At 48.6% G+C, this 13,653-nt stretch overlaps 1 protein-coding gene across 2 annotated transcripts in view; it reads left to right on the top strand.

Moving 5' to 3' along the window:
• The window catches only part of accs (1-aminocyclopropane-1-carboxylate synthase homolog (Arabidopsis)(non-functional)), a 61,385-nt gene extending 52,452 nt beyond the window's left edge, over window positions 1-8,933 (top strand). For both annotated transcript variants that reach the window (XM_038808229.1, XM_038808230.1), the window contains 2 exons: window positions 2,772-2,925; window positions 7,967-8,933. In XM_038808229.1, the coding sequence (XP_038664157.1) occupies window positions 2,772-2,925; window positions 7,967-8,241 (429 nt within the window). In that variant the 3' untranslated portion in view covers window positions 8,242-8,933. The remainder of the gene's footprint in view (window positions 1-2,771; window positions 2,926-7,966) is intronic.
• Window positions 8,934-13,653: the final 4,720 nt, after the last annotated feature.

Here is a 13,653-nt window from a genome sequence, read left to right on the forward strand (position 1 = left end):
TCCGGCGCGAGCTGTGCACCGCGGGATCCGCGCATGCACAGTAGCGCCGGCATCAACGAGGGCATGTGCAGTGGTGCCGGCGCCAACCTGCGCATGCGCGGTGGCCTCCCTCAACGCGCCAGCCCTGACGCAACATGGCGCGGAAGGTCAGGGGCCGGCGCATAAGAAAAGAGGCCCGGGGAGCGAGAGCCCCCCCCCGGGTCAGAGCCCCCCTCCCCCACCTCCCCCACCGCCCCCCCCACCCTGCGCGCAGAGTTCGCCGGCTGCGACCAGGTGGGGATGGCGTCGGTGAGATTCTGCCTTTTTTGAGCGGCCGCTCGGCCCATCTGGGCCGGAGAACCGGTGGCCCGGCCATGTAGAGCGGCCCACGACCGGCGCTGCGCCAAAGTCGCCAATGCCAATGCCGCTGATTCTCTGCTCCGCGGAGAATCGCGTGCCGGCATGGGGCAGTTGCGGGGATTCTCCGGCCTGGTGCGGATCAGGGTGAATCCCGCCCCATAACACTTAATCCCTTTATTCTTCAAAAAACTATCTATCTTTACCTTGAAAAAATGTAATGAAGGAGCCTCAACTGCTTCACTGGGCAGGGAATTCCATAGATTCACAACCCTTTGGGTGAAGAGGTTCCTCCTAAACTCAGTCCTAAATCTACTTCCCCTTATTTTGAGGCTATGTCCCCTAGTTCTGCTTTCCCCCACCAGTGGGAACAACCTGCCCGCATCTAACCTATCTATTCCCTTTGTAATTTTATATGTTTCTGTAAGATCCCCCCCTCATCCTTCTAAGTTCCAACGAGTACAGTCCCAGTCTACTCAACCTCCCCTCATAATCCAACCCCTTCAGCTCTGGGATTAACCTAGTGAATCTCCTCTGCACACCCTCCAGTGCCAGTACGTCCTTTCTCGGGTAAGGAGACCAAAACTGAACACAATACTTCAGGTGTGGCCTCACTAACACACTATCAATTCGGGGTTCAGTAAATTTGTTTCTTTTGGTTTATGGATCCCCATGCACGTTGTAACAAAGCAGCAGTGAAGGAGAAGTAGTTTGTGCATAATCAAGGCATTTTCTCTGCTCTGTGCTGTACACAAATGTGATGCTTCCTGCAACATTGAACCACCTTACCACGACCACTGCAAACGTTTAATGACATTTGTGTCAAATCTGAACTGTTCTAACTTTGATCAGATGCTATTTTGTGTGAAAATTACAAACGATTAGCACCACTCCCGTTCTAATTAAAGGTAATTATTTATGAGTTGGCTCATTTGACTTACTGATTGAGTCTGGAGATGATTAGTTGGAGGATGGAAAGAACCTGATTTGATAAATGCAAAAAGGGAGTTGTGGGACTGGTGAGGATGAAGACGGGAGGTAAGAAAACATATGGTTGATGGTTTGCGAGGGTAGAGGGGTCTAGTGTGGGTTTCTGTGAGGCGGACCGTCCACCGCCTCTTGTTTCCTGATGTACTGGGGTGTGGAGAGCCAAGCACCACCTTTACCAACTCTGATTCTGAAACAGTTGGATCTTGTCAGTTTATATTTGATTGACTGACGTTTCGCGCTAAAGCAACATTTGTGTTCTCATCTGCACTTCCTGTCTGTTCAACAAACTGCTCTTGAGTCATAGAATCCCCAGAGTGCAGAAGAAGGCTATTCGACCCACCGGGTCTGCACAGATCCTCCAAAAGAGCACCCTACCTGGCCCACTACCCATCCCCGCAACCCCGTAAACTAACCTACATACCCTAAGGGGAAATTTAGAATTGCCAAACCACCTAAACAGCACGGGCGCGATTCTCTGCTGCCCACGACGGGTCGGAGAATAGCAGGAGGGCCTTCCCGACAATTTTCACGGCCTCCCCCCCCCCCCCCCCCCCCCTCCGGCCGCCCCCCGACACAAATCGCTGCTCGCCGTTTTTTACGGCGAACAGCGATTCTCCGCAGGCCGATGGGCCGAATACCGCGGAGTTTATGGCCGTTTTCACGGCCGCGATCACACCTGCTTTCAGCATTCGTGAAAATGGCCGCAAAGTGCCCGTCCCGGACAACCATGGCACTGATTGGCACGGCCGTGCCAAGGGTGGCATGGGCCTGCGGTCGGTGGGCACCGATCGCGGGCAGCGGGTCCTATACCCGTGCACTATTTGTTCTTCCGCAGCCCCGCAGGATCAGTCCGCGGGGCGGCTGAGGGACATGACGGCCCGCGCATGCGCGGGTTTGACGCGTCTGCGTGATGACGTCATCCGCGCATGCGCGGGTTGGAGCCGTCCAACCACGTGCATGCGCGGCTGACGTCATCGTGCGCGTCAGCCGTCGTGACGCTTGCTGCGCGGACTTAGCGACGGTCGCGAAGGCCGCGATGCCGTGCTTCACGGGGCCCCGCTGCTAGCCTCGCCCGGGGGGGAGAATCGGGTCCCGGGAGGGGGCGCGGAGGCTGCCGTGAAACACGGCCAGTTTCACGGCAGCCTTTACGACTCGCCGCATTTGCGGAGAATCGCGCCCCACATCTTTGGACTGCTGGGGGGGAAACCGGAGTACCCGGAAGAAACCTGCGCAGACGTGAGAACGTGCAAACTCCACACAGACAGTTACCCAAGGCCGGATTTGAACCTGGGTCCCTGACGCTGTGAGGCACCAGAGCTAGCCACCATGCCACCCTTTCTCAGCCTCGGAAGGGATTTAAACATCATTTGTGTTGGGTGATTCAGCTGTTGTACTGCAGCAGTGAATGTCACAGAAATATAATGTACTTATTTCTTCTGGCCCAGTACCTAAAGAATCCGACATTTGAGGAGGAGGATAAACTATGGAGGAGGTTTCTTGATAATAAAGTTCTTCTCATCAGCGGGAAGACATTTGGATGCGGTGAGCCTGGGTGGTTCCGCCTAGTATTTTCTGACAAAACCTACCGGCTGCAGTTAGGTGAGTAGAATTAAAAACCCGTTACTTTGCCTTGTTAGTTCCGGTTTAGTATTTCTATCATCTCTTTCTTTCGTGTGTCCAGCATTCAATTTTTTAAAAATATTTTATTAAGGCATATATAATTTTTAACCACAATTAACAAGAGGGAAGAAAAACAACAGAACCAATAGCACCCACCCAACCAACAACCAGACCCAGCCAACGTGGCTCATATACACAGATCCCTCGTCCCCCTTTCCCATTAACTATTTCCCACCTCAACTAACCACATTGGGCGGGATTCTCCGACCCCCCCACCAGATGAGAGAATCGCGGGGGGTCAGCATGAATCCCACCCCCATCGTCCTCCAAATTCTCCCGCCCCCCCCCCAAAAATCGGCCCAACGTGAGTCGCGCCGCCCGCCTCGGGGAATGGCGGGGACCGGCACGACTCAATGGGCCCTGGGGCTCCACAAATTCTCAGGCCCGCGATGGGCCAAAGTCCTGCCCGTTCTTTGCCGGTCCCCCCGGCGTAAATTAGAGTAGGCATGGGGGGATCTGGCTCCGGGGGGATCTGGCCCCGGCAGGTGCTCCCACGGTGGCCTGGCCCCCGATCGGGGCCCTCTGATCCGCGGGCGGGCCTGCGCCGTGGGGGCACTCTATCGTTCCGCACCGGAGGCTGTGATCCTTCGCCATTCCTGGTGCGGAAGCTAAGCCTTCTGCGCATGCGCTGGGATGACGCCAGTACACGCTGGCGCTCAAGCGCATGTGCCGATTCACGGCGACCGGCGGAGGCCCTTCGGCGCCGGTTGGCGTGGAGCCAAGCCCCTTTCCCGCCAGCGGGCGGGGCACAAACCACTCCGGGGCGGGCCTAGCCCCTGAAGGTGTGGAGAGTTCCGCACATTTGGGGCAGCCCGACGCTGGAGTGATTCACGCCACTCCGTCCCGGCGGGACCCACCCCCCCACCCCGCCGGGTAGGGGTGAATCCCGCCCCATATGTCTGCTGACAGCTTAATTTTCCCCAAAGAAGTCGATAAACGGATGCCACCTCCTGGCGAACCCGAGCATTGATCCTCTCAGGGTGAACTTAATCATCTCAAGCCTGAGAAACCCAGCCATGTTACTGACCCAAACCCCCCGATATTGGGGGTTCCGAATCCCTCCCCGCCAATAAGATCAGTCTCCGGGCTACCAGGGAGGCAAAGGCCACCACATCAGCCTCTCTCGCCGCCTGGGCTCCCGGGTCTTCCGAGACACCAAATATCGCCACCTCTGGACTCGGAACTACCCGTACCTTCAATACCATGGAAACGACATCGGCAAATCCCCTAAGCCTCGGACATGCCCAAAACATGTGAACATGATTTGTTGACCCTCCCATACACCACCCACACCCATCCTCCACCCCTTCAATGAACCTGCTCTTACGGGCCACAGTCATATGCACCCTGTGAACCACCTTGAATTGTATCAGGTTAAGCCTGGCACACAACGAGGACAGGTTAACTCTACTCAGGGCATCCTCTCACAATCCCGCCTCTAATTCCTTGCCCAACTCTTCCTCCCATTTTCGCTTTACCTCCCCATTTGGGGTTCCCTCCCATTCCATGAGTTCTTTATTAATTCCTGAGACCTTCCCCTCCCCCACTCCCATTTACGACACTACCTTGCCCTGTATCCCCTGGGGCGATAGGTGCGGGAAGGTCGAAACCTGCCTCCGTGCAAAGTCCCTCACCTGCAGGTAGCGGAACCCATTCCCACAAGCAGCTCAAACTCCTCCTCCAAGCACGGAAAGCTGCCGTCAACAAACAGGTCCCCAAACCACTCGATCCCCGCTTGCTGCCACCTCCGGAACCCCCCATCCAGCCTCCCCGGTGCAAACCGGTGGTTGCCACAAATAGGTGTCCATACGGACGCCCCCTCCACTCCCATGTGCTCCCATCACTGTCCCCACACCCTCAAGGCTGCAACCACCACCGGGCTTGTGGAGTACCGAGCCGGCGAGAACGGCAGAGGTGCTGTTACCAGTGCCCCGAAACATGTGCCCCTACATGAGGCGACCTCCACCCGCTCCCACACCCACCCCTCTCCCACTACCCACTTCCTGGTGTCTCCAGCACGCTAAAATGTGGATTTTCAACGCGTAGCATCTCCTTAGTTGAGGGATATAGGTTTTGAACGTTGTCTTTGGTACAAATTCTAACATTTAAATTACTACACAGATTATACAACAAGCGCGAGATGGTACACTTTCAGATTTATGCATATTTTAATATTCTGAGAAAAAAAGCAATTCGCGGATTGAGGTTCCTTTTTGCAAACCAAAGATCAGCGCTCTGTGCAATATTTTGTTCTAATTTTAATAGTAATGCTCGGATTTGGTCGCAAAGCCTCCCTTCCCTCACCCCTCCCCCAGCCACCACAACAACTTTCTAAACCACACTTATTACACCCATACCCTGTGTTCCTCTGCTTTCACCCATTGTGCACTCTCCATTCTTGACAAAAAATAAAATTGTCCTGGTTTCAATGCAGCCTATCATGGCACAGAACATGACGGATGGGCCCCTGCTTGTCTCCCAGTTTCAGGGAAACCTCCCACAATTCAACCTCAGTGGGAAGTGCCCTCTGGGTGAAACTTGCCCTGTGGCAGGATGCCAGTTAGATTCATTATGGAGCCAATTGACGCCAATTATCCCAAAGCCCACCAGAATTTATTGGTTGGTGAGGGAGTAAATGTGAGTGGCACAGATTTCCCTGTTGGGTTTACCTGTATTACAATCCCAAACCAGATCCCAACATTTACTAGGATACCGGACATAAATCCCAATATTTTATTCAATTTGTAAGGCTGTGAAGAAAGGATACTTCACTTCAGAAGTGATTCCATGCACAAATAGAGATATGGGAATTTAACCAAACTTTATTATTAACTTTATAACTAAACTCTATCACTTGCTTTAACATCGTAAAGACAAATAGCTTTCAATTACCAGTTAAACAATGCCTACCAATACAATTAAACAATCCTAACCGCTCATCTCCACTCAAGCAAAACTGTTTTGAAAGAAACTGCTAGTCTGTCTACTTTTAAGAACAGTACAGCACAGGAACAGGCCCTTCGGTCATCCAAGTCTGTACTGGTCATTGTACCAATCTTGGCCAAAACCCTCAGTACTTCCTTGTGGCAAATCCCTCCATACCCATCCTATCCATGTATTTGTCAAGATGCCTTTTGAACGCCGTAGTGGGTCAGATTTCAAACAATGACGAGACAGAGTATAGGAATGAGATAGAGAATCTGGTGAACTGGTGCGACAACAGTAATCTCTCCCTCAATGTCAACAAAACAAAGGAGATTATCATCGACTTCAGGAAGCACAGTGGAGAACATGCCCCTGTCCACATCAATGGGAACGAAGTAGAAAGGGTCGAGAGCTTCAGATTTTTAGGTGTCCAGATCACCAACAAACTGTCCTTGTCCCCCTAGGCCGACACTATAGTTAAGAAAGCCCACCGATGACTACTTTCTCAGATGACTGAGGAAATTTGGCATGTCAGCTACGACCCTCACCAACTTCTACAGATGCACCATAGAAAACATTCTTTCTGGTTGTATCACAGCTTGGTATGGATCCTGCTCTCTTCTACCTTCTTCTGTCAGGAAAAAGATACAAAAGTTTGAGATCACGTACTAACTGACTCACGAACAGCTTCTTCCCTACTGTCATCCGACTTTTGAATGGACGTACCTCATATTAAGTTGATCTTTTCTCTACATCTTGCTATAACTGTAACATTATATTCTGCAGTCTCTCCTTCCTTCCCTATGTACGGTATGCATTGTTTGTACAGCATACAAGAAATAATACTTTTGACTGTATACCAATACATGTGACAATAAATCAAATCAAATCCAATCACTGCACCAAATACGTATAATACAATATATCTGAAATTCCTACATTCATCACACCTGTGGCCTTTTGGCTGGGATGATGGTGGAGAGGGTAAGGGGCAAAGAGTTCCCTCTTTCAAAAGCACTTGGTGCCTGATCGATAGACCCGGCATTGGGCCACTGAAAGTCACCCCCTGCCTTTGCCTCTGACTCTTCCGCCATGCAGCCCCCCCTCTGCGTCCCATTCTCTGCAAACCCCATCGTGCTCTCTCTCACCTGTGGCCTGGATCCCTTGGCGATCTAAGGCCTCTCCCTGGGTGCATTATCGGAAGCAGGCGATGCTCCCGGATGGTTTTGCCAGCCTCTGGGCAGCAGCTCTCAGTGGGTGGAATTTTCACTCCTGGCTCCCTGAATCCTGGGAAAGGTCTGATGCCGGCCACTTAATCCGGCCGGGCCTACCCCTCCGAAGTCACGTGGATTTCAAATTGGTTCTCCAATCAGTGAGATGAAACCATGTCAATGACATAAAATTCCACCCAAGGGTCCTACTATCTAAATAAGAATGCAATTTGAATATTTAAACAGCTTCTGTGCCTCTATTGAGTAGGAGTGGTGGGTGTCCATTTTAAAGGCCTGCCTGAAAATCAGATGGGTTGAAGGACCCATCCAATTCTTTCTCAGTTGTCCATTCTTAAGGCAGAAAATGGCCGTTTGCCAATTGAATAATTCCTTCCCCTTGGTATCTAAAATGATAATCCATACTCAATTAAAACAAAACAAAAGTTAATTTATTAAGCATAAGGGTGAAGCTTTCTTTTATTTACTATATGGCAGTCATTCGGGAGACAGCATGAAGTGTGAGTGCTGCCTGTGTTGCAGTGAATGGATGCAGAATTAGTGCATTGCAATAATTGTGCCCATTTTCCAGACCAACCCGATTTTAGCCCCCTTAATTCCTGACAAAGGTCCATTATGGCTGTTAAAAATCAGCCCAAGACTTCAAAGAGAAACTATAAGGGAATTCAAACTAATTTTATGGTCTGCATTTTAATGTAACAAATAGCTCAGTGGAGTGCGTTTGGGAAAAAGGCATTTTATTTTGCTAAACTTCATGAATTATAACTGGTATCACTGACTTGCGATTTCAACATTGTTTTGCCCAGGACTGCACAGGCTGCGGAAGGTTCTGGAAGAGCAGGATTCAGAAAGCCAGTCCATAGAAAAGGGAACCGATTCCGAGAGTAAAACCAAAATTTCCGAGGATGTCATAGAAGTTGGTGTTCTGCCAACTTCACCAGACCCTGCCCTTGATGGTCTCATCGGACTTCTGCGCCAACAGATCCGAGCAACTGACTGGTTACAAAGAAACACACCCGAGCAGTTTGCTCAAGAGAATCCAGAGGTTTACGACGTTTTCTGCAAACTTGCGGAGAAATAATCTGCCCCTTGCAACTTCCGAGACTCCATTAATTGGAATGCATTAGTGATCATTTTCTAATTTGTAAAATGCTTGTCGGGCATTTTTGCACAACCCTCTCGTACTTACTGATGGGTTGATAAAATGTCTTAACACTGAAGTGGTGCTGTAGAACACTGCTGTTATTATCAACTTTTATCTTATCATCAGCCTCTCGTTTGGCCGTGCCCACGTCCGCCCTACCCAGTACAGGAAAACTCATTTATGACTGTAACCAAGTCCTCTTGTCTGACCATATGATACATTTAGAAGTTTCACTTTCACAAGACTACAGCATTGTCAATACTCGCAACTTCATTATTTGGTTTTGATTTGGGATAGACGGGACGGGGAGACAGAGGAAGAGAAGCTATATACCCCTGCCCTCGCCTCCCTGTGAATTACACACTGTAAATGGTGCAAAATGCAAATAACAATATCCTGAATGTTGGCAACATTTTAAGTAACTAAGAGACATGGTAAAGCAATACTGTGAAACCCAGTATATTCTGCTTGTTTTCATGTCCACTCCATGATTGAAACCATTACTTCTTTTATCTTTTTCAATAGAAAATGAATTAATCTCGAAAATACCTTGCTAATATCGCCATCCACTCTTTATGTCCCCAAACCAGATCTTGCAATCACATATTAGTAAATTATATTGAACTCTGGTTCATAAAGATTATTTTTATTCACTAATAAGACAAAATAAGCAAGATTCTCTATATTATCATTGCTCATCTCTGCACCTCTGTTGCACAATGTGCAAGATAATTCTTTAGCTTTTTAAAGGCCTTTGTGCAAGATTCAAACTATTGTGCAGCACTCATGCAAAGCAATCTGACCATTCTAATGTACGGGTCTCCAAGCATCTCAGAAAAAGGGAGCGAATCCCCCCCCCCCCCCATTACTCCTGCTGAAACTCATGAAAAATTAGAAATCAACTTCCTATGCACCAAGACAAGCAACGTTCACTACCAGGGACTTTATATCTGCATCTATTAAAAAAACAAGGTATTTGCCTGCACAAATAAAGCTATGGGTTAATTTCATAATAGGTAAGATTGAGCCAGTTTACCGAGCTGCTCATCTCCAGAAAATCTTGAGTGTTAACAATATCCATATTTTAGAATTGGTCAGAAATGTGTGAGAGTTTGGGGGGTAGAGTTTGGCTGTCACAGTGTTGTGATCACTCAGCCTTTTGTGGATCCTCCACTTGCTTCACCCCCAATATTGGTGGGTGTGCCCTCCACTTCTATTCCTACAGCTGTTTGCCATCTCTCTCCTCCTCTTCCTCCTTAAAACATGCACCTCTTTGCCAAGGCTTTTAGTCACCCATTCTCCTTTGGCTTGCTGTCATTTTTTTTGTCTGTCTGTCCTTCTGCAAAACACACTTGAATCTTTTACTTTGTTACATGAATGCAACGTGTCACATTAATGACTTTGGGAGCAGAACGTTACCTCTAATTGCCAATCTGCGGTGTTAATCATATTGTGAACATGTTTGGTTTATAATGCCGTTAAAACTTCACTGCAGAAAGCAAACATAGGAAATCTAACACAGCAATCAGAGGAAACTCTCAATCCTGTTCCTGCTGGGCATGAGAAGAAGGTACTGAGCTGACAGTGATTTGCCTCAACAGTATTTGGCGATCTTGTTCCCAGAGTTACAAAGCGACTGAAATGAGCAAAGAGGAAAAGTGGATCTAATGTATTGTCAATGCAATTTCCAGCTCAGTGAAAGCAGAGAGGACAAAAGTTTATTCTGAATCTGTTCTGTCATGACCAAAATTGCCAATGCTTTATTAGTGTTTAATGTGACACCATGTTCCTTTTCCCCAGCTCTGACCTGTAAAATCCACTGCAGTGCTCTTCTGGGGACTTAGATCAGGTTGCAAATCAACTAAATTCCATATGAACAACATGAAACATTCTCGGTCACATTAAAAATGGTGGTGAAGCTGGGGTATACTTTCGATTCAATGCTTCTCATACTTAGGAGTTGAAGTTGAATTGTCGTTCAGTGTAGTGGCTATTTTTGCATATTTTGGGGGAGAAGGAGGGCATACTCATGAGAGCAAAAGGTCTTTTCTCATTGCATCTGACGTTACAAAGCGCTCGAGCTGACCTGTATTTAGAAGGATGAAAATGGTGCAGCTGAAGGCAGCAGCAATGGAATAATTCTTTTTTTTAAATCTGCAGATCTGTCAAATCCGACAAATAGTGACTGCATCTGAAATATTAATCATTCTTTGCTGCTGATGTTCCGTCTCTGGCAACTTCTGTTCTTATTTTAAATATCTGGTGTGTTTTTTTTTTAATCTCCGCAGCGGAATCCAGATTTGCTGTTCGACTGAACAGCTGCATCTGAAGTTTAGTTGAGCTCATTTCCGTCTTGCGAATTTGTGGGTCAAATAAAGTTCAGGATTTTAGACAGAAGTTGATAATGGCCACGGGAAAACTGGCTTCAATAAATGAGTCATGATGAGCAAAAAAATCTGTCACTGTGAATTCTCTGTGGCCTGAGACTGTCAGAAGCACGTTAGCGTCTCCCTGTTCTCACGGATAAAATCGAAGGTTGGCTCCTTAGGTGTGGCGTTCAGACGTTACGAATGAAAGCAAATTGTTGACGGAAGAAAACCCAGATTTAGTGAACGTAGTGTGCACATTATGATTGTGAACATTCATAAAATGTTATGAAGACCCTGCACTGTCTTCTATCTAAGCCACAATGTGGAGATGCCGGCGTCGGACTGGGGTGGGCACAGTAAGAGGCCTTACAACACCAGGTTAAAGTCCAACAAGTTTATTTGGAATCACTAGCTTTCGGAGCATAACTCCTTCAGGTGAGCGAAGAGGTAGGTTACACAAACACAGCATAAATAGACAAAGCCAATGATGCAAGATGATACTTTGAATGCGAGTCTTTGCAGGTAATTAAGTCTTTACAGGTCTAATCCACAGGTAGTGTTAGGGAATGGGGGTGACCTAAACACTGAGGGGGGGATCCTTCAGACAGTGCACTGGAACGACCCAAATGTTTCACTGCATCATGTGGAATTATCCTGTTTTATGAAAATTTAGTTTTCAGCTTGTTGGGTTGCAGTGGGATTTTATGGTCAATTTGAAGGTTAGTGCAGCCGGTGATTGTGTTACTCTTAAGATGTTTTCATTGCAGTAAAAGTATGCTGATTTTACTTCGAAGTGTTACTGGCGTTGAACAAAATATTATATGTTGTTACGTTTGACTATGCATCGCATGTCAGCTGTTTCATTTTAAATAACTTTTGGTTACATTTCTGTGCCAAATTTATTGAAACACGTGTCGCAATGTTTGTATATCCCATTTGTTTACGTCGTTTTCAACAATTCTCCACATGGCGTGTGTTTGTAGGAGAAATTGTTTTGTAATTGATCAAGTACTGTTCCTTGATCCTCTGTGAAGGAAACTTCCATTTCTTTTTATTTATGGGAATGCTTTGCTGAAACGCCTCTAAAGATTTATATTAACCCTTGATGTCAGGGTGAAAATTGCCTGTCAAATCCCTCCAAAAATGGGGGTCTACTTATATGAGCAAAAACATGGGGCGGGATGCTCCCCTTCCCGGTAGGGCGGGGGGTCCCGGCGGGACAGAGTGGCGTGAACCACTCCGGCGTCGGCCCGCGGAATCCTCCGCATCTTCAGGGGCTACGCCAGCGCCGGAGCGATTGGCGCCCCGCCAGCCGGCGTGGAAGGCCGAAGGGACACCGACGCGGGTCCGCGCATGAGTGGAAGCATCAGCAGCTGATGATGTCATCCCCGTGCATGCACGAGGGGGGGTTCACCTATGCGTCGGCCATCGCGGAGGCTGACACGGCCGACGCGTAGGAAAAGTGTGCCCTCACGGCACAGGACCGCCCGCGAATCGGTTGGCCCCGATCGTGGGGACACCCCCGGGGCTAGATCGCCCCGTACACCCCCCCCCCCCCCAGGACCCCAGAGCCCACCCGCATTGTCAGGTCCCACCAGTAAGAGACCTAGTCTAATCTACGTCAGAGGGACTGGCAAAGAACCAGCGGGACTTTGGCTCATCGCGGGCCAGAGAATCACCCGGGGGTGCAAGCGTCCGCCGACCGGCGCATCGCGATTTCCGACCCCTCCGAACTCTGGTGCCGGAGAATTCGGGGGCAGCATTCACGCCGCCCATCCGTCGACTCTCCGACCCGGCGGGGATTGGAGAATCCCGCCCATGATCTTTAGGGGCTGGACAAACAAGGTTCACTTATATACCAGGTTGACTTATACATCATGATTTATGATCACGTTGGTTTAGAAAATAAAAGTGATTTTAAACAACCTCCTTTGAAGATTCTACATGGTCAGGGGCAGCACAGTGGTTAGCACTCCTGCCTGACGGCGCTGAGGTCCTAGGTTCAATCCAGTCTCTGGGTCACTGTCTGTGTGGAGTTTTCACATTCTCCCCATGTTTGCGTGGGTTTTGGGTGGTACGGTGGCCCAGTGGTTAGCACTCTGCCTCACAGCACTGAGGTCTCAGGTTCGATCCCGGCTCTGGGTCGCTGTCCGTGTGGAGTTTGCACATTCTCCCCGTGTTTGTGTGGGTTTCACCACCACAACCCAAAGATGTGCAGAGTAGGTCGATTGGCCACACTAAATTGCCCCTTAATTGGAAAAAAATGAATTGGGTACTCTAAATTTTTAATAAAAATAAAAACAAAAGATTGTATAAGGTCCCTGTTTAAAGAATATTTCTGATATTGTTACAGCTTTTGTCAAGAACAACCAAAGTTGTCTTATTTTAACCAAAGTCTTTTAGTTTGAATTTTGACAAGAAGTGACTTAAATAGGAAAAATATGTTAAAATGTTTGGCATTGTCTCATCTGAAAGTCTTTTCCAGAAATGTTACCCAGCCTTTCGAAGTAGAAATAAGGGTGCTGTCAATTTCCAGCATGCAGATTAACACTTGGTTTGGGGGGGGGGGGGGGGGGAGGGACTGCAGGGGAGTGAGATGTATCGAGTGGGGGGGGACTGAAGGGGAGTTAGACGTATCGAGTGGGGGGGGGGACTGCAGGGGAGTGAGACGTATCGAGTGGGGGGGGACTGCAGGGGAGTGAGACGTATCGAGTGGGGGGGACTGCAAGGGAGTGAGATGTATCGAGTGGGGGGGGGGGGGTCTGGGGAGTTAGACGTATCAAATATCCCCACCATTGAGTGGACACAAGCACGATGGGTTGAATGGTATCTTTTTGTGATTTCCACTCCGTGATTCTATGATTTTCCATTTTTATTATAGTTTCCAACATGGGATTGATCAGGGTATAGTTAGCAAAAGGTGACACTGAAGTCCAGTCCAATTACATTGCACCTTCACAATTGATGGCACCTGACCCGA

Source organism: Scyliorhinus canicula, chromosome 9, assembly GCF_902713615.1.
Source record: "Scyliorhinus canicula chromosome 9, sScyCan1.1, whole genome shotgun sequence".
NCBI classification, from domain to species: Eukaryota; Metazoa; Chordata; class Chondrichthyes; order Carcharhiniformes; family Scyliorhinidae; genus Scyliorhinus; species Scyliorhinus canicula.